Source organism: Muscardinus avellanarius, assembly GCF_963383645.1.
Source record: "Muscardinus avellanarius genome assembly, chromosome: 19".
Classification (NCBI taxonomy): Eukaryota; Metazoa; Chordata; class Mammalia; order Rodentia; family Gliridae; genus Muscardinus; species Muscardinus avellanarius.
Window position 1 is genome coordinate 26,007,725 of NC_137805.1, and position 19,603 is coordinate 26,027,327.

At 49.0% G+C, this 19,603-nt stretch overlaps 1 protein-coding gene across 1 annotated transcript; it reads right to left on the reverse strand.

Annotated features, from left to right (window-relative positions):
* Positions 1 to 6,886: 6,886 nt before the first annotated feature.
* Positions 6,887 to 16,890, reverse strand: CSTF1 (cleavage stimulation factor subunit 1; the record flags this gene model as incomplete). The annotated part of the gene is made up of 6 exons (XM_080716758.1): positions 16,812 to 16,890; positions 14,520 to 14,720; positions 12,186 to 12,463; positions 11,858 to 12,055; positions 10,279 to 10,669; positions 6,887 to 7,146 (listed from the first exon to the last, which is right to left on the reverse strand). Exons 2-6 carry the CDS (start codon positions 14,686 to 14,688, stop codon positions 6,887 to 6,889), a joined length of 1,296 nt encoding a protein of 431 aa, XP_080572884.1. The 5' UTR covers positions 14,689 to 14,720; positions 16,812 to 16,890.
* Between the last annotated feature and the right edge of the window lie 2,713 nt (positions 16,891 to 19,603).

The following is a 19,603-nucleotide window of genomic DNA, read 5'->3' on the forward strand; positions in this document are numbered from 1 at the left end:
TTATTTATTTATTTATATTTATTTATTTTTGTGGTACTGGGGATGGAACCCTTCTACCTCCAGGCTACACTCCCAGACCTATTTTGTATTTTATTTGGAAACAGGGTCTCTTAAGCCAGCGAGGCTGGCTTTGAACCTGTGCAATCCTCCTGTCTCTGCCTCCCAAGCGCGGGGATTACAAGCATGCATGCACCACCACGCCCAGCTTGGGTTTTTATTATTAGTTTTTTGTGGTACTGGGGATTGAACCCCGCGGCATTCTACGTCCGAGCTACAACCCCAGTCATATTTTATTATTTTAATTTTGAAACATAACCTTACTAAGTTCCTGAGAGCCTCACTATGTTGCTGAGGCTGGCTTTGAACCTGCAGTCCTCCCATCTCAGCCTCCCAGTGGATTACAGGCATGTGCTACCACACCTGGCATGCTTGTGTTTTTAAAAGTCCCTATCAAAGCCGGGCATGGTGGCGCACGCTTGTAATCCCAGCATTTGGGAGGCCGAGACAGGAGGATTGCAGTTTGTGGACAGCCTCAGTTACTACTTAGTGAGGTCCTTTGCAACTCAGTGAGACCCTGTTTCAAAAAAAATAAAAAATAAGGCTGGGCAGTAGCTTGAAGGTCGAATGCCCCTGGATTCCATCTCTGCTAACACGCACACGCGCGCGCACACACACACACAAAAAAAAAAAAAAAAAAAAGAAAGAAAAAATAGGGCTGGGGGTATAGCCCAGAGGTAGAATGCCCCTGGGTTCAATCCCCAGTACAGAAAAAAAAAAAAAAAATCCTCTTTCCCAGACATATATACTAAAATATTAATAAATAAAATGTACCTAACTTTCTGCTTCAAAATAATTCAAGAAAGGAAAAAAATCAGTGGAGGTACATACAAGTAGAGCAAGATTGGTCATGGCGAAAGTGGGGACTCATGATGGGCGTATTGGGATTTCGTGTACTGTAGACATTTTTTTTAAAAGGATGAAGATATAATTCAAGTGCCATAAACTCACTCTTAACGTGTGAAACTGAAAGGTTCTGCCGGGCGTGGTGGCGCACACTTGCAATCCCAGTACTTGGGAGGCTGAGACAGGAGGAGGCCCTTTGCAATGAGATCCTGTTTCAAAATAAAGAATAAAAAGTAGGTTGGGTGCAGCCTGGAGGTAGAATGCCCCTGGGTTTCATCCCCAGTACCACAAAAACAAGCAAACAACCTGAGAGTTTTTTAGTATATTCAGAATAGGGCCACCATCAGCACATATAATTTGAGAACGTTTTCTTTTTGGTGTGGTACTGGCTTGTAATTTGAGAACTTAAAATTTATTTGTGGTACTAGGGATCAAACCCAGGGGCATTCTACCTTTGACCGATACACCCAGCCCTTTAAGTTTCTTTTTGTTTTGAAACAGTCTTGCTAGGTTGCTGAGAGTGTGCCTAAGTTGCTGAGGCTGCCTTCAAACCTGTGATCCTCCTGTCTCAGTCTCCCAACTACTGGGATTACAGGTATGCACCACCACACCTGGTTGTAATTTGGGACCACTTTAGCCAGCCCAAGAGAAACCCCATCTCATTAGCAATTCTTTTTATTTCTTCTCTAAGCCCCTGGCAACTACTGGTTCTATTGTATCACTGACTTTTGTATATGTTTTATTTATTTATTTATTTTTTTGTGGTCCTAGGGATGGAACCCAGGGGTTTTCTACCTCTAAGCTACACCCCTATTTTATATTTTATTTGGAAACAGGGTCTCACTAAGTTGCTGAGAGCTTCAGTAGCTGAGGCTGGCTTTGAACCTGTGCGATCCTCCTGTCTCAGCCTCCCAAGTACTTGGATTACAAGTGTGCTCCACCACGCCCGGCTCTACATTTGATATTTTTTATAGTTAAAAAAAAGACAGGAGAAGCCAGGCGTGGTGGAGCACGGTTGTAATCCTCGCATTTGGGAGGCTGAGACGGGAGGATTGCAGTTCGTGGCCAGCCTCAGCTATGTAGTGAGGCCCTTTGCAACTCAGTGAGACCCTGTTTCAAAATAAAAAATAGGGCTGGGGATGTAGCTCGGAGGTAGAATGCCCCTGGGTTCCACCCCCAGTACTGGAAAGAAAAAAAAAAAGACAAACTTACTCAAGTCATTCATTGACGTGACAGACAGAATGTGGACCTGTCTTGGAAAGACATGCCCCATGGACTGGAGCTCGGAGGCCCGTCGCCCTGGGAAACGCCAGCAGCGCTTCTTCTCCACTCCCAAGGGCTCCGCCTCAAGTTCTCCGTAACAGGTTCAATGCTGTGCTTTGCATGACGTGTTTTCTAAGGAACTCAACCTAGACCAGAAAACCAAACTATGACGCAAAATGGCGGGGCCTGAGATGAACTGGACTCACTCCTCCACAGATATCTTGGAGGGTGTTTTGTGAGCTGGGGCTTGACTTCTCAGCCTGGAATTTGATCACTCGGTGATTTTTATGAATGAAACTGCCTTAGGCCTCTTGCTGCAATCCACATGGCTCTTAAGGCCAGTGCGCTGTTTTGTGGGGAATAATATTGCAAAGGTGGTTCTTGGAGGAAGTTGGGTGCTTTTGAAATATCCTGTTGTCTGCAGGCTCCGACGGCTAGTGAAGCAGGTCAGGGAGACTCACGGGCTGGCTGCTCGGTGCTCTCCGCAAACGTGCTGCTGCGGTGCTACGCTGGACGCGGTTTCTTTTCTGAGTTTCGTCTGATGGACTCAGACTGAGTCTGATCGCTGTTTCTACATGTTAGGTTGAAATAGAGTTAGGGAGTTTAGGAGGGAGGTAAAAACACCAACCGGGTCATCAGAGACCACTGCTTTATTTGGACCTGGCCCCTCCAGAGAGTCAGCCAGCTGTGGGGGAAGGGACCGACGGACCACGGGTCTGGAATGTTGCGCATAGTACTGATTGGCTGGCTGAGTCACGTGTCGCATCGGAGGCACCACTGTTTTATAGGCATGCCGATTCTCTCGTGACATCTGTAGCATCAAGATGTTTGGAGTCTCGAGGTACCTGGAGTCTCGCGATATTTCTGCTTCTGGCTTCCAGGGTTCCGCCTCCTGTTCCCGAGATCCTGTTCACTGAGATCACATGGGGGTTGGGACCCAACTTATCACTACAGTGCTTGGTAAAGTGGGAAGAAAGGAAAGTTGCTTGTGTGTTTTCTGTACTTTTATACTGCTGTTATATCGGCTTCTAGCTAGGAGGCTCCTGGGGCTGCAGTGTCTGTTCAAACACTGGACCCTCGGGGCCTGGACTATAAGGTACAGATTGAGAATGTTTGGAACATTAGTGGTTGGCAGGAGGGTTCAGCCTGCACTGCTTTCCAATCATCCGAGATTACCAGGCGACTTTAATCTCATAAAGACAAGTCATAAAAAACAGCTCTTCTGAGCAAAGTAGAATTTTGCAAATTACCAACAAACTCACTATGGGGGGTGTAAGGATCACACACCGAAGACTGGGGATTTATAGCCGTTATAATTAGTAGCAATCACTCAAGTTTCCTAGCCAAAAGAAAAAAAAAAAATTCTTTTTTTGGAACTGGAAGTTGAATCTAGGGATATTCTACCTCAAGTTATATTTCCAGGCCTCTTTTATTTTTTATCTTGAAACAGTGTCTTGCTAAGTTGCTGAGGCTGTCTCTGAACCTGTAATCCTCCTGTCTCAACTTGCTAAGTGCTGAGATTACAGGTATGGAGGCCATGTCAGGCTTTTTGTGGTGCTAGGGATCAAACTCAGGGTCTTTTTTTTTTTTTTTTTTTTTGGAAGATTTAAAGAAGTTTACTAAAAAGATAGAAATACAGAAGACAGTCACAGCGCCATGCCATTCAGGAGTGGAATGGGGTGTTGGTTCGAATGAATTCACCGCCATACTCAGGGTCTTGCTCGTGCTAAACAAGGTGCTTAACTACTGAGTCACACCTCAGCCCTGGTGCAGAGGGGACAGGAAAAGAAGGGAAAAGCTCAAAAAGAAAACCAGGGCAGGGAGGTCCCGCGAGTCTGCAGTTTGCGACTCTATCCTGGTGGCTGGTTTCCTCCAAAATTTGACTGTGAACTCCCAATCCTTCCACTGCTATCTAGAATTACTTGAGGATGGAGTTAGATGTGTTCTTTTCCAATTTGTGCTGCCTTCTGCAAGACATTGTGACTATCAACTGGCAACGGCTTTAAATTTCCCATTCATTTTCTCCAAACCTGCTTAGGAAGGACCGGGGTGGGGGCAGATTCTTAGAGAAGACCGTCTCCCAGGTCACCCCCACCCCCTCCAGCAAACCCAGGGCAGTGCTGAGCGGGAGGCTCTGGTCAAGCTCGCCCTTTTACGGAGGGCATCACCGAGTTCCAGGGTCTCTGGGCCTTCGTCAAGGGTCCCACCCTCTGAAGGCTCGGAGTGGCAGGTGTCCAGGCGCAGCTGTCGGCTCCCGCCCTCCACTGATCCTCTGGCTTTGCGCTGGCTTTTGCCTCTCAAGCATTTGCTTCCTCGCTAACTCAGTGATCTGGAGACCAAAAATAAATTCTCTCTAGGTCTGTACTGAGAGGGTGCTCAAGACTCTCTGCTCTGCCATATTTAAAAAAAATGTAAAGTCTCCCCTAGAAAAGTAAATGTCTTCCCTCTCTCCCAGATCTGTTTATATCATGGTTCCTTAAGATAAGGGGTCAGTGGTTGAAGTGCTGCTAGAACTTACCAGAGCGAGGCCCTTGACTCACAGGAAAGGTGGCTGTAACCAAGACAAAGGACCCGTCTCACTTACCCAGTCAGTGACAGCCGAGACCAGACCCCACATGCCCTTCTGAAAGAAAACCAGTCAAGACAGAAGAGCTTCCTCCAAATGACCTGAAGACCCAGAATTACACTTGAGCTCTTTAAACTGAGAGGGAGCTGGAGAGCAGATACAGAGGAAAGGCGACTCAGCTCCAACCGGACTCCTAGAACTAAAGAGAGCGGAAAGCACCGCTCATAACCCGCGTCTGGGAACTGAAGTCCAGGTAGGAAGATGCTCAAAGCACACCCTCCCCAAACGACTGGCTGTACGCGAACCTGTGTACAGAAAAGTATTTCAGAAACCACGGTATCTCTGGAAGTAACACGGGGCTGCAAGTGCTCAGGACGACCAGGTACTATTCCTCACTTGTATGCCAGTGTGTTCCATGGCGCTATGATCGAGGTGTGAATGCCCAGGCAGACATGCTTGGCATTTGCACTAGCCCGAAACATTAATGTGACCCTTTAGAAAAGAAAGAAAACTCTCTTGGACACACACTATCGTGTCTTAGTCTAAAAGCTGTAAAAAGCAAGCATCCTTTTCCTTCACGAGCTGGCAGGACGCGATGGTGCGTCCAGCGGGAGTGCGGTGTGGACACTGGGATGTGAGCCCGGCAGAGTGAGTCTCGGGCTTGAGAGCAGCAGGGAAGTTGGAAAGAAGGGGAGGGGGCGTTGGCGTGATAATTTTTTTTTTTTTTTGGGTAGAAATGGTTATCTCTGTTTCTGTTCAGTAGCTTTGAGTCTTATAAAGGTAACTTCACAGATGGCCAAGGTCAAATACTGGAGATTCGGGATGCAAAACACAACTGTAAGTTTATATTTGCCATGGACCAAAAAACAAAAACAAAAAAACAAAAAAACACAAAAAAACCCCCACGCCTTGGGAAATCTTAGTTAATCTGTGATCAAGCATGTTAGGAATGCTTGAAATGGGCCAGGCGTGGTGGTCCAGTTACATGGGGCTTAGGTGGAGGAGCCTTGGAGCCCAGGGATTCGAAGCCAGCTGTAGCAACTTAGTGAGACACTCTCTCAAAAGAGAAAGCATGTCTAACACGGCTTTACACAGGCCACGGAGCTCAAATGATCTGAGGATGACGCAGGAGACTTTTATGCACCAACTTTAAAAAGCTCCTACAACTACTTTGACTTTAACCTATCTCTACTACGCTTATCAGATGATCCAGATGACATTTCTAGGTACTTGTCTAGAGGTATTTTTGTTTTTTTGGGGATAGATATAAAACAGTTTAGTTGTGACAGGGTAATGTGGGCTTTTCTTACCTAGAAAGAACAGGATCCAGAGAAATACTGTCAATTTTCTAAAAATTTTCAAAAAAATTTCCATGTGTGTCATTTTTAGGAGTCACGGTCAAGAGAACTGAAGGGTAAGATTTTAAATTACATGAGAACAGTCAACATATACACGAGTCGCTCATGAAGATGAGCGACCCGGAGGCAGCAGCAGCTCCATTTGCTCGGATTGGACTACTTCTGAAGTTTCCCATCAAGCTGCAGTCGTCTTATTAGGGATACATTTATTCAAATGAGCACTGCTGGTGCTGAACGGTTACGCAGGAGGGACGGCGACAGACACAGCCCCTACAACGCTCCAGGGAAAACTGGCTGTTACCTTTATTGAAGTGAAAAATATATAACACTAAAGTTGCAGGTCTTAGGTTTATTATCAGAATGATGTCGTTTTAAGATAAAATTGAGTCTCAAAACTGGTTCAGCGCGGCACAGCGAGACCCTGACCGCGCGCCTGCCCATCTGCCAGGTGAGTGTGCCAAGGAGAGCTCCGTGGACGGGCCGAGAGCCGGCGAGGGGACGGAGGGACGCGCCCAGCACAGGGCGCTCGAGATCGCGCCAGCACTTAATGTTCACCTTCTCCAAACGATCAAGAGATTCAGGAACCAGCCAGTCCTGTATTCACGAACCGGTGAGAATTGCACTGTGCTAATCAGCGGCGGCAGAGCCGCACAGGTCTGTTCCCAACTTTTTCCACCATGATTCTACATCGAGGTAACAAAGACTCTCGTGTACCAATCCAGGAAGGGTGTGGATGCGGCGGTGACTTACGGAAGCTGGCGATGGGCAGGCCCTGGGGCCGAGAAGCGCAGGTGGCTCAGTCCGTGGTGGACCTGCGGTACCAGAAGCGTGCTCTGAAGTCGTCGCTGCAGGTCATGAAGCCGGGGTTGGTGGGCGAGTGCACGATGCAGCGCACGATGTTGTTGTGGCCCAGGGACAGCAGGTTCCTCCGCTCGGCCGTCCTGGAGTCCCAGCAGCACAGGCTGATGGTCCTCTCGTCGGGCAGCAGCACGTAGTCCTCGGTGTGGTTAAACACGGCCTGCGTCCGGTGCACCTGCCGTCCACTCAGACCGGCCCCTGCAGAGACGACACGGCAAAGGCTCAGGGCCCGGGACAGCGCCCCAAGTCTGCAACCCAGCCCCTCAGCGTGTTCTGAATGCCGGCAACATAAAACAGCACTGAAAGCCAGGGTGGTGGCGCACGCTTGAATCCCAGCACTTGGGAGGCTGAGACAGGAGGATTCAAGGCTCACGGCCAGCCTCAGCTATTTAGTGAGGCCCCTGCAACTTAGTGAGACCCTGTTTCAAAATAAAGAGTAAAACAGGGCTGGGGTGTAGCTCAGAGGTAGAATGCCCTTGCGTTCAATCCTCAGTACTACACAAAAAATAAAACAAAAAAACAGCACTTAAAATCTGTTAAAGTGATATACCTACATAATTTCAAAGCTCTAATAAACACAAAAAAGAAAACGATTTCTTGGCCCACTACCTGAGGCAACACTACTAATGTCCCAATGTAGTAGGCATTAAAACATATTTTTAAAAATTCAAAACTGGTGTCCCTTAATATATTTTTTGTGGTGCTGGGGATTGAACCCAGGGACATTCTAGCTCTGAGTTACACCCCCAGTTCTATTTTATTTAAAGCTGGTTGCGAACCTGCAATCTTGTCTCAGCCTCCCAAGCACTGGGATTACAAGCAGGTGCCAGCATGACCTGCTACACAATTTAGTTTGTGTCAACTGTAAGCGGTGTGGGGATAGGCATCCTTTGTACATACCATTTATTTCCTTAGGATTAAATTCCTAGGATAAGAGTTTCTGGGGAAAAGTATATGAACACCGGCTTCCCAGAAGAAAGCTTCATTCTTTTATGACAATAAATACATCATTTCATATTTAAGTATTATGTAAAGCATAAAAAGAAATGAAAACTGCCAGGTAATTTCACCACCAGAGCGAACGCTGTCAACATCTGGCAGACCTCCTTTCCGAACATGTTTCCTTCATTCTTTAGTTGTAGAAGTTGGAGCAGACACAACCTACGCTGTTCTCATGAGCAAGCAGTGCAGACCAGAGGGAGACAGCCCCAGACAACACACACACGTCTCTGTAGTCAGAGGTGGACCCACCCTCATCAATGATGTCAGCTTGGGCGAATCACGTAATACTCAGAAGCTTTCGTTTTCTCTCCTGTTTAGTGGGCGAATTACAGATCTACCTCAAAGAGCGGTTCCAAGGATTCAAAAGAAGTAATACACAGGAGCCTTGAGTGCTCAGGGCTCAAAAACTGTTGCCATGTTTATTTTTAAAGGCTGCTTGCTGCCTGCGTGGTGGTACACACTTGTAATCCCAGTACTTGGGAGGCTGAGACAGAAGGATCACAGGTTCAAAGCCAGTCTCGATAACTTAGTAAGGCCCTTCACAACCTAGTGGGAACCCTGTTTCCAAATAAAACATAAAAAAATTAGGCTAGGGGGTTTAACTTAGAGGTAGCATGCCACTGGGTTCAATCCCCAGTGCCACATACACACAAAAAAAAGTAAAATAAAGGTTGCTTTTCGTCAACAGATAACCAATTATGCTGTTTCTTTCTTCCTTTCTTTTTTTTGGGCAGGTCAGGGGATGGAACCCAGAGGCATTTGACCTCCAAGCTACACCCCCTGCCCAATTTTTTATTCTTTATTTAGAAACAGGGTCTCACTGAGTTGCGGAGGGCCTCACTAAGTAGCTGAAGCTGCTTGCGAACTGTGATCCTCTGGTCTCAGCCTCCCGAATGCTGGGATTAGGAGCGTGCGCCACCATGCCCGGCTTATGCTGTTTCTTTCAAGGGCTCTAATTTGTTTATTTTCTCTACATTTCAGGCTTTGTTCTGCACCACGCGGGGCCACACCTTTGCCCCACACACTCTTTAAAGGTGGCTGGTACTTGTGCAGGGCAACGTGCCCCTTTACAAATTGGAGCCCTTGAAAGAAACAACATAAATGGTTATCTGTTGACGGCAAGCAACACACACACACACACACACACACATTTTGGTGGCAATGGGGATTGACCCAGTGGCATTCTACCTTACACACGCTCTTTGGCACTTGTGAAGGGGCAGCGCCTTCAGGTTTACTGATTCCTTCTCTACCTTGTTCTACAACAAGCAAAGGTCTTTACTGGTGAACAGCTTCACATCAAAGCGTATTGGCGAAGTCACCAGGAATCGTGTTGAACGGCTTGGGCCGCATCACACGCACCAGGAGGCAGAGCCAAGGGACCTGCACCCCAGCGGCCCCCAGGCACCGCGCTTCCGTTTTCTCCTTCAAGATGGCTCACCTTTTCACGTACAGAGCCTCTTAGGATAGTTCCCTAAACAAGGATCATAGTGATGTTAGTGTGTGACACAAACATGTTTCACAAGAGAGGAAAGCAGTAGTTTCCAGAGGTCTTCTACCAAACATTAGGCGCTGCTGCTCCAGGAGTGAAAGAGCGAGAAGATATAGTAACCCTGTCACATAACCAGGCTCACGCCCCACTAGTGATGGCATAAATTAAAAGAGATTCGTTATAAAAAGAGCTCACAGGCACGCTTGTTAACAATGAGGCCAACATGAGTTAAGAATTCTGTGAGTTTGTTTATGAAGGGGTGCTCTATCACGAGTTCCATCTCCAACTCTCTCTTTTTTTAATCGAGACAGGGTCTTGCTAAGTTGTCCAGGCTGGACTCAGACATGAGACCCTCCTTTCTGAGTCTCTAAGGAGCTGGGATTATCGCATGTGCTGCTGCTCCCAACTTCTGGTGAGTCTGTTTCTGTCTGCGGAGCCAACATATGCCTGTGTTCAGGCTCTTGTTTGGGGGCTGCCTCTGCCATCTTAGGATCGGGCCCACACCTCCCCTCTCAGTCCTATATACGACCCACTAATGGAGGTTTTCTTCTGGACCGCATTCACATTTTTGTGGGAGGAGGGCAGGTGGTCAGTCTTCAAACAGAATACTAGACGTACCTGCAGGGAATGTGTGTCTAAGCTGTGACGTAGTGAGATGATTTTAGTTCCCAGCTCTGCCTCTTACCAACTGTCACCTTGGCTAAACGATGTAACCCCCGAGCACTGGTTTTCTCTTACCTAAAAGAGGGATAAGATCTGTCCCATCCAATACATAGAATCACTGTGCCTCTCCTTAGAAGACCTACGAATTGTACAGAAATATTAACTCTACATACCTGTGTATCTGACCAGCGTCCGTCCCGTTGATATTTCCCAAAGCTTCGCCACAGAGTCTTTCCCACTTGAGAGAATGTACTTAGAATTTTTGGAAAAAATGGCAGAACAGACTTCGGCACCATCATGTGCCTTCTCAAAAGTTGTGATGCACCGATTTGAGACGCCATCCCACAACTTGATGCAGCCGTCCTTGCTACCAGTCACGTACATATTAGCACTGGGATTGTAGTTGACAGAACATATGGCGTCGGTGTGTTGATCCTGAGGGTTGCAGGAGACGAAGCACTGGAAGGTGTTGATGTCATAGAGGCGCAGGGTCGGGTGCTGCGTTCCCACAAGTATGAAATCTCCAGAGGGGTGGAAGGAGATGGAGCGCAGCATCTCAGCCTCCTGTAACAGACAGCGACGTGAGCAACCCACCCGGCACCCTGGACCCAGGAAACGCGGCGACTACCTCAGAAGACGCTAACAAATACCACACAGGTAGCATATATAGACAAATATTTTTGAGCAGAGATTTCCAAAACCATTTATTTACTGGTAAGATCATTCCTCAAGTTACAGAAGTTTGATTCCTATTTGCAAATAAACACTGGATAGAGTCAGAATAGAATGTTAAGGGATTACTAACCTTTGGCACATTCTTACATGATTACCGAAGATAAACACACTTGTTAAAACAAAAAGGTCTTTTTAATTTACTCCAGAGCTGTAAATATTGAGTAGAAAACTAAGTTTGAGCGAGAGAAGGAAGCCACTACCAAAGCATCAGTATACTCAAAATACAGCACCGAACATCACTTCTCCAATAAACACCTGAGAGTTCTAACGGAATGCCTTTTTGTTTTTTTAATTATTTATTTATTTCTGTGGTACTGGGGATTGAACCCAGGGGCATTCTATTTCTTTTTGTGTGTGCGTGCTGCTAGAAATTGAACCTAGAAGCATCCTACCTCGAAGGCACACTCCCAGCTCCATTTTTTATCCTCTTTGGAAATAGGGTCTAAGTTGCGGAGGGCCTCACTGAGTAGCTAAGGCTGGTTGCGAATCCAGATCCTCCTGTCTCAGCCTCCCAAGCACCGGAATTACAAGCATGCGCCACCACGCCCGGCTGCGCATCCTACTTCTGAGCTGCACCATTGGCCCTATTTTATCCTTTATTTTGAAACAAAGTCTAAGTTGTAGAGGGCCCCACTACGTTGCTGAGACTGGCCACAAACCTGTGTTCTTCCTGTCTCAGCCTTGCAAGTACTAGGATTACAGTGTGCCTGACCACACCTGGCTCCGACTGCCTTTTTTATTTTAAAAGCCTTAAGTTATACTTTTAGGGAAGGTGGCAGTTTTTTTTTAATAGGTATCTGCCACCTTTACAGTTTTCTGATCCCTCAACCCTGGCTTCCTGAACTGAACTGACTGGGGCCCCAGGACGGTGTGTGAACCATGTACTTTCTGGCAAGGGTCTTGACTGCTGCGCTTGCTTGATGGGACGGCACTCAGACTCTGTATAAAGAGAATAGCTATATAACAGCTCACTGTATTTGGGAGAAAACGCAAAATTCCCTTCCAAACATTCCTGACCTGAATGTACTTGAAGGCTCTTTTTGCAGAGGGTTTGGAATAATCAAACAATTTCAGCGTGTAATCCCTCGACCCGGAGGCCAGGATCTGCTCTGTCGGGTGGAAGGCGAGGCACGTGACTTCGTCCACGTGGTCGTAGAGCGTTCGGATCACCGGGTGGTTTTCCATGTTCTGCTGTGCGGTCTCATTCATCATGACCTAGACCAGCAAGCAGAGAAGAGAAGCCCCAGGTCTGAGGTAAAGTACACGCTCTAGAGCAGGACCAGGCAGAGCTGGCCTAAGCACGCTCGTAGGTGAGGACAAGGGCGGCGTCCGCCCGGGCGCCTACCTCTATGGGCATGGCGCTCTTGGCCAGCATTCTCTCCGTGTCGAGTATCTTTATGGAAGCGTCAGCAGATCCAGTGGCGATTAGCTGCCCGTCTCTACTGTAGGTGGCTACACGGCAAGGTCCTTTATGAGAGGTGACGTAGCAGGTCTCGTACTCCGAGGCCTCTGGCGACATCGTCTGGACGTCCGCGTCAAACTCCAGGTCAATACCGGTGCCCGGGGCAACGGTGTCAGAACGGCCAATGGCGTACTGCACAGCAGAGTCGTCATTCTCCATTCCTGGAAGGACCCAAAGCCAGAGTTAGACGGCTGGTCCTGTAATCTCAGGACTTGGGAGGCTGAGACAGGAGGCTCGCAGGTTCGAGGACAGCCCCAGCAATTTAGCAAAACTCTCAGAAACCTAGCAAGACCCTGTTTCAAGACAAAACAAAATAAGCCTGGGGTATAGCTTGGAGGTAGAATGCCCCTGGGTCCAATCTCCAGTAAATAACACACACACACACACACACACACACACACACACACACACACACACGGTATGAGAAATAGTCTTTCTTTTTTCTGTGGTCCTGGGGATTGAACCCAGGGGCATTCTATTTTTGAGTTACACCCACAGCCCTAAATTTTATTCTTTATTTTGAAACAGGGTCTCATTAAGTTGCGGAGGGCCTCACTAAGTAGCTGAGGCTGGCCGCGAACCTGCGATCCTCCTGTCTCAGTTTCCCAAGTACTGGAATTACAGGTGTGCAGCACCACACTTGGCTGGGAAATAATTTTTCTAAAAGGCTAAGACAAAGTTCTGGTTCCAGACTGAAAAAGTGTGTCAACATTAACTTTGATTGTTTGAAGTTGAAAAACCTTCCACACCACATAAACAAGTCACTTACTAGTACAGGGAAAATCAGAACTACAGAAACATGACTTCCAATTCTCGCCACCCAGAGACACTGTTAAGATCATGGTCTAAGAGCCAGGCGTGGTGGCGCACGCTTGTCATCCCCGTGCTTGGGAGGCTGAGACAGGAGGATCGCACAGATTTGAAGCCAGCCTCAGTAACTTAGTGAGGCTCTCAGCAACTTAGTGAGACCCTGTTTCCAAATAAAATATAAAATAGGTCTGGGAGTGTAGCCCAGAGGTAGGAAGCCCCTGGGTCCCATCCCCGGTACCACCAAAAAAAAAAAAAAAAAAAAAAAAAAAAAAAAAAAATCATGGTCTAAATTTTTCTGATGCTTTTCTCATGCTCATAACTATTTTTCCAAGTAACAACAGACCTACTCAATGTAACATGTTAACATGTTCTGACTTTTGTTCATTTAACCACAGAAAATAAAAATCTTTTTGGGCTATTAAGCATTTATCCACCACACTATTACTGCATTCAATTTCACACTTAAACATTTACAGCTAATTCCTTATCATTGGCCATTTTAGTTCATCCACTTTATTTCCTCACAGTAAATTCTCACAACTGGCAGCACCAAGTCAAAGGGCATGAACACTGGTGATTCAGCATTTCACTGCCTGCCAGGCAGGGCACGCCACTCAAGAAGACAAGGTCCTGAGCCGAGCAAGCCCGCTCAGCTGCTGGAGCCGGAGGCAAGATGGGCGGAGACAGCCGGACAATAAAGGAGCTTTTGGAGGACGGTAATGAGGAAACGGGACCGCCGTGGCGGAGTAACCGGGGAAGTGCGGAGAAGATAGTGGTATTATTTTAACTTTAAACAGGGGTGAAGAGGAATCCGGGATGACGTCTGAGCTGACTTGAAGGAAGGCAGTAATGCAGTGACATGGTGCTCCGGGTGTGAAGGGACGCATCAGAACCAGCGTGCCGTCCTGGGACCTGGACTTCACGTCCCCCTTCAGCATCCAGCACCGTCCTCGGCACATTACTACACACTGCAGCTAAATGGAATAATCGCAAATTCTGCCATGTGAAAATACCTACAGCCGGGCGTGGTGGCACACGCTTGTAATCCCCACGCTTGGGAGGTGGAGACAGGAGGATCGCACAGGTTCGAAGCCAGCCTCAGCTACTTAGTGAGGCTCTCAGCAACTTAGTGAGACCCTGTCTCCAAATAAAATATAAAAAAGGTCTGGGAGTATAGCCCGGAGGTAGAAAGCCTCTGGGTTCCACCCCCAGTACCACACACACACACACACACACACACACACACACCCTGCAACTTCATTATGGGACCGTTTAACTACATAGTATAAAAATCTTTTGGGGCTTATAAATCTCCACCCACAACACTATTACTGCATCCAGTTTTGTGAACGTTTACACCTTCATAATAGTTCATTCTGTACCGTTGGGAGTGCATTCACAAGATACCTAGTTTGATGAGATGCAGGAGCTGTTCCGAGGGTGCGCACACGGACTGCGGCTTGATCTCATTGATGAGGCCGTTCGCGATGCTGATGTAGCCATCGTACAGCAGCTGGCTGATGATGAGCTTGTACAGCTGCTGGCGGTCCTTCAGGCCCACTTTGGTTCTATACATCTTGGAGAAGAGGAGGACAGTCTCCCTACCGGCTGCCAGAAGTGAAAACACATGTGGACGGTGAGAGGCAGAGGCACTAGGAAGACTCAGGAGTCTTTGGTCAAACTAACCCCGCAGGGCTCAATTCAGCTCTGATAGCTACATTATTTTTGGTTAGTGACCTCATTTTTCTGAGCTCAGGTTTCTTGGGTTAAACTAAATGACTGAAGGTCAAATAAGATGGTGCATATAAAGCGGTGTTGGCATACTCAAACTATTTGTGTATGTTAGCTGATATGTATAGGAGAACCCCTCATGAGCCTTTCTTCTCTGCCATGCTATGCATCTATGCCCCCCCCCCCAGTATTATGAATGGAACCCTGGGACATTCTACCTCTGAGCTACACCTCTAGCCTTATTTTTTATCCTTTATTTTGAAACAGTGTCTCACCGAGTTGCAGAGGGCCTCACTAAGTAGCTGAGGCTGTCTGTGAACCACCATCCTCCTGTCTCAGCCTCCCGAATGCTGGGATTAGTGTGCGCCTCCATGCCCAGCCCTGCATCTATGATTTTTACTCTTTATTGATATCCCAGAATTTCCCACTTCTTGTTAACTAAACATTGACTGGCATTTGCAAAAGGCAAGACAGCTGCTCTTCTGTTGAATGCCTGGGCTCCTGCGTCTATCGGCTGAGCTGTGTGTATTACTGGCTGTTTTGTTCATTCTTTTTTTATTTTTTTTGCAGGTCTGGGGATGGAACCCAGGGGCATTTGACCTCCAAACTACACCCCCTGCCCTATTTTTTATTCTTTATTTTGAAACTGGATCTCACTGAGTTGCAGAGGGCCTAAGTAGTTGAGGTTGTGTTTTGTTCATTCTTAAAACCTGTTTTAAAACATTTTTTTCCCCTGGTACCAGGGATGGAACCCAAAGCAACACCCTCGGACCAATTTTTTTTTTCTTCATTTTGAAACAGGGTCTCAATAAGTTGTGGAGGGCCTCACTAAGTAGCTAAGGCTGTCCTCAAACTGCGATGGTCCTGTCTCAGCCTCCCAAATGCTGGGATGACAAGTGCACACCGCCACGTCTGGCCTCTTAAAACCTGTTTTAAGGTAACTAAACTTATTACTATAATCATATAGAGAGTCAATCACTATATGAGGACAAAAGATGCTATAGTTCTATGAAAACTAAACCAGATTGAATGTTTGGAAAAAGCCAAAGGTAAAATGCTTAACAAACCATTGCCAAATAAGATTGGTCAAAAACAAACATGAAAATTGGAAGAAATGGAAAAACGTGGACAGTGCAGATTTACAAGCGTCCAAGTTGTCTTTGGAACTGAAGCAGAAAGCTAGATGATGGCTTCTGGTTTATGGGGAAAAAAAAGAATCCTAATTGGTAGACATCAACAGATAATATCAATATATGTATGTGTATGTTTGGGCAGATATTAAGAGGCTACAGGTGTCTGGAGACAGCAGTAAAAGAATCAAAGATCTCAGGGCCTGGGTAGCAAAAACAGTTAAAATTTACCAAGTACTTCCCACTTGCTAGGTACCAGAGCTAAGTACCATCAAGTGTATGCAGAAACAAATATACACCAATCCACACTTATCAGACAATATTATTAGGGCACAAGAGACGGTGGAACGAGCTTAGCTAGAGGCCAGGACACCCAAATCCAGGTGAAGGTGGCTACGTAACTCCTCCAAGATCAAAGTGGCGCCAGGACTGCCCGGCTCGGGAACCCAGAGCTCCACCACGATTCTGGCGTCTCCGCCCCGGGCGCATCGGGGGCGAACGAAGAGATGTGAAAAGTGGCCGAGCCCGCACATCTCAGCTCCTACGGGGCATTTCCCGATCTCTTCCACTTGGCCGGCAAGACCAGAGGGTCCCGACGCGGGGCCGGCTACACCGGGGCCGGGCACCCTCGCCCTCCGCGCTGGACCACCGGGGCGGGGGAAGCCAGGCCCTTAGGGAAAGGGGGTGTGCAGGCCCGGCCAACTCAGGACTCGGGACTCGGGGCGCACGTCTCCCGCTCATTCTAGGCCCTCCCGTTTGGCTCAGCCCCTCCCGGGCTCCACTCCAGGTTCCAGCCGGCTGCACCAGCCGCTCTTCCCGGGTCCCCGCACCCGCGTACCCGCTGATCCGGCTCTTTTGGTCTCCCGCTCTCTTCCAGAAAAATGGAGGCGCGAGTCCTGCCCAATGGATCGCTCGGAGCGCACGTTCACTGCGCACGCGCACAGGGCGCCACGCCGAGAGCCGCGCTATCGATCGGTCCCACTCTCTCTTGCCCTTTTCGCCATCTTACTTACTGGCACGGTGGTGGAGTTCGTGTACTTCCTCGGATTTTACCTCCTACGCGACCCCCCCGACGCCAAAGGCCTGTCGTGTCGCCGACAAAATGTACGATCCTGGGGAGCACAGCGGACGCTAGAACGGCCACGGGCCTGGCGGGCCGTTGACCCCGCCGCTTCCGGGTTCTTACGGGCGAGTGCGCCTGCGCGTCGCCTGAGACGCGTGACGTGCCTGAGGTCGTAGCTTTGGTTGTGAGCCAATCACAAAGCAGCCCCGCTCGCGCTCCGGCCAATCAGCTTTCGGCTTGGAGGGTTTAACTCCTATTTAAAACGGAGAAGCTTTGAATTGTAACGGCTGAGCTTGCGGGAGGACTGGGCCCGCCGGGGTCGGAGGCGGGAGCCGGGGGCCTGCGGGTGGGTAGGCCCGGGGGGCTCGGGGCGGCGAGCGAGGGCGGCGGGGCCCCCCAGCGTCCCGGGACGTTTTCCAGCCCGCGGTGGAAGCGGGTGGCGGAGTCGCGTTGGGGTGCGGAGCCACCGGGTTGGGTTTTGTGCCCGCGAGCACCTGGGTAAGAAAAATGCAGGTGTTTTTGCCTTTGGGGTTTGTTTGGGCTGGACAGGCTGCGAGCTGCAGGGAGAAGTTGCAGTCGTGATGGGTCCTCGGGAGGAGGTAAACGTCGTGCGGCTTACGGGGTACTGGAGATGGAAGAGCGGGAAGGCCTCCCCTGCTGCGGGGACGGGGCGCGGGTCCAGGCCGAGAGCCGCCGGGATGGGGCGCGGGTCCAGGCCGAGAGCCGCCTGGCCCAGGCCCTCCTCGCCGCAGCCTGGGCGGCGGTGTCGGGGTTGTTCCAGGGCCTGGCCGCAGAGCCCCGGTGCAGACCCAGGACCTCAGAATCGCCCAGGGGTGGGATTCGGGTGGCGCCTGCAAGCTCTTCCACGTGACGCCTGTTTTCTTGAGGACTAGGGTCAGTTCACGGCGTGCCGATCCTACGGGATGTTAGAATGCAGGATCTGATGAAAGCTGGGCTGGGACCCGGAGTCTCCGCTCCCCGCAGTCGTGCGGGGTGGTAGGTGTAGCCGCCGCCCTTGATTTCCTGTCTCCACTTCGCCCTTCGCCTCTCCCTGTTCGTTGAGTTGAAGGCTCTTTCTTTGGTCACGCACTCATTTTCTTGTCCTTCGCCTTCACTTTTGAAGTCATTTCGTGGGTCTGAAAGAGGAAGAAGGAACTCGTAGTTTGCCTGTTTAGTAAACCCCTGGTTTGCACGCCCCGGGTCCTGTGAAGGTCCTCTGGTCATGTGGTTTTTGATCTGCACATCCGCATCACCGGAAGAGCAGCTGTTTATCATTATTCGTCTTATTTATCTTCCCGAGAAAGGAAAGCTGAACTGATCGGGGCAAGTGGCCGTAGCTGCCGTTAGAAGACTGGAATCAAAGGTCTTGGGTCTGTGACCTCCTCAGTCGGCTATGTTTTAGGGGAAATGAAGAAGGGATTCGAGTGTGGGGAAAAATTAGCAGTTGCTAATGACAAGCATGGGTCTCCTCTTCGATTATTACTTTTACTAACCCGCTGTTTTCTCTAAAGGCTGTCTCTTCATTGTGGAGGTATTTCCCTGTTTGTAGAATGGATGTGAAATTTCGGAGCTGGGGAATGTTTTCTGATTGGAGTCAAGAATTCAGAGAACACCTAGGTTAGGAAGGCTTCTTCTGCTTTCTTGGTGTTTCTTTCACCTATTTGAGAGTGTAGGCTAACAGTTTGCGCTCAGCTATTCTTACTGGTTTCCTCTGTCCTGGGTTGTTGGTTCATACCCAAAGAAAGCATCAGAGCACAAGATGTGCGAGGCACCCGTCTAGGTTCTGGGCAGCAACAGTCAACACAGTTGGACGAAGCCTTTGCTGTCATGGAACTTCCTTCTGTGGGGTTTGTGAGTCTGGGGAGACAAATACATGCACACGATGTCTGTGCCAGACACGAGGGCCATGGAGGAACATAGGGGAGAGGTGGTCCTGGGAGGGGACATTGAGCCAAGACCTGCAAGGTGTGAGGGAGTGAGCCGCACGCGTGGGGAGAGCGCGTAATGGGTAAAGGGAACAAACTCAGAGCCTTGAGGCGGGGACTTGTTCGAGGAAAGACTGTGAGGCCAGTGTAGAGACAAAAGGATGTCAGAGGTGGTCGGGATCCCCATTTGCTGAGAGGTCACAGGCCCGCCTCTGCGGATAGGAGTCGGATTTGGGGAGTCGGGGACTTCTGAGCTGAGGGTCAGCATGTCTGCCCTGCTAGGGGCTGGCTGGCTGCAGTGCTCAGTGGCCCACGGTGGGGCGAGGGTGGACGGTGGATTGTTGGGAGCTTCTTGCAAGGAATCTGGGGCAGAATTTCAGTAGGGCCAGTTGGCAGTACAGCAGGGACGATAAGCAGTGTCGTTTTGAAGGTCAAGCCTGCGGAATATGCTGATGGCCTTAGGTGTGAGCTTGAGAAAGATCCATGTAAGGACTGTGCCTAGGCTGGGGCCTGATAGCTGGCAAAGTGGATTTGCTGTCAGCCTGTCCATCAGCTGAGATGCTGACCTCTGAGCACTCAGGGAGGCATGAGGGGCGTGGTCAGGACTTCAGTTATGGGTGTGTTAAAATGGAGACGTGGTGC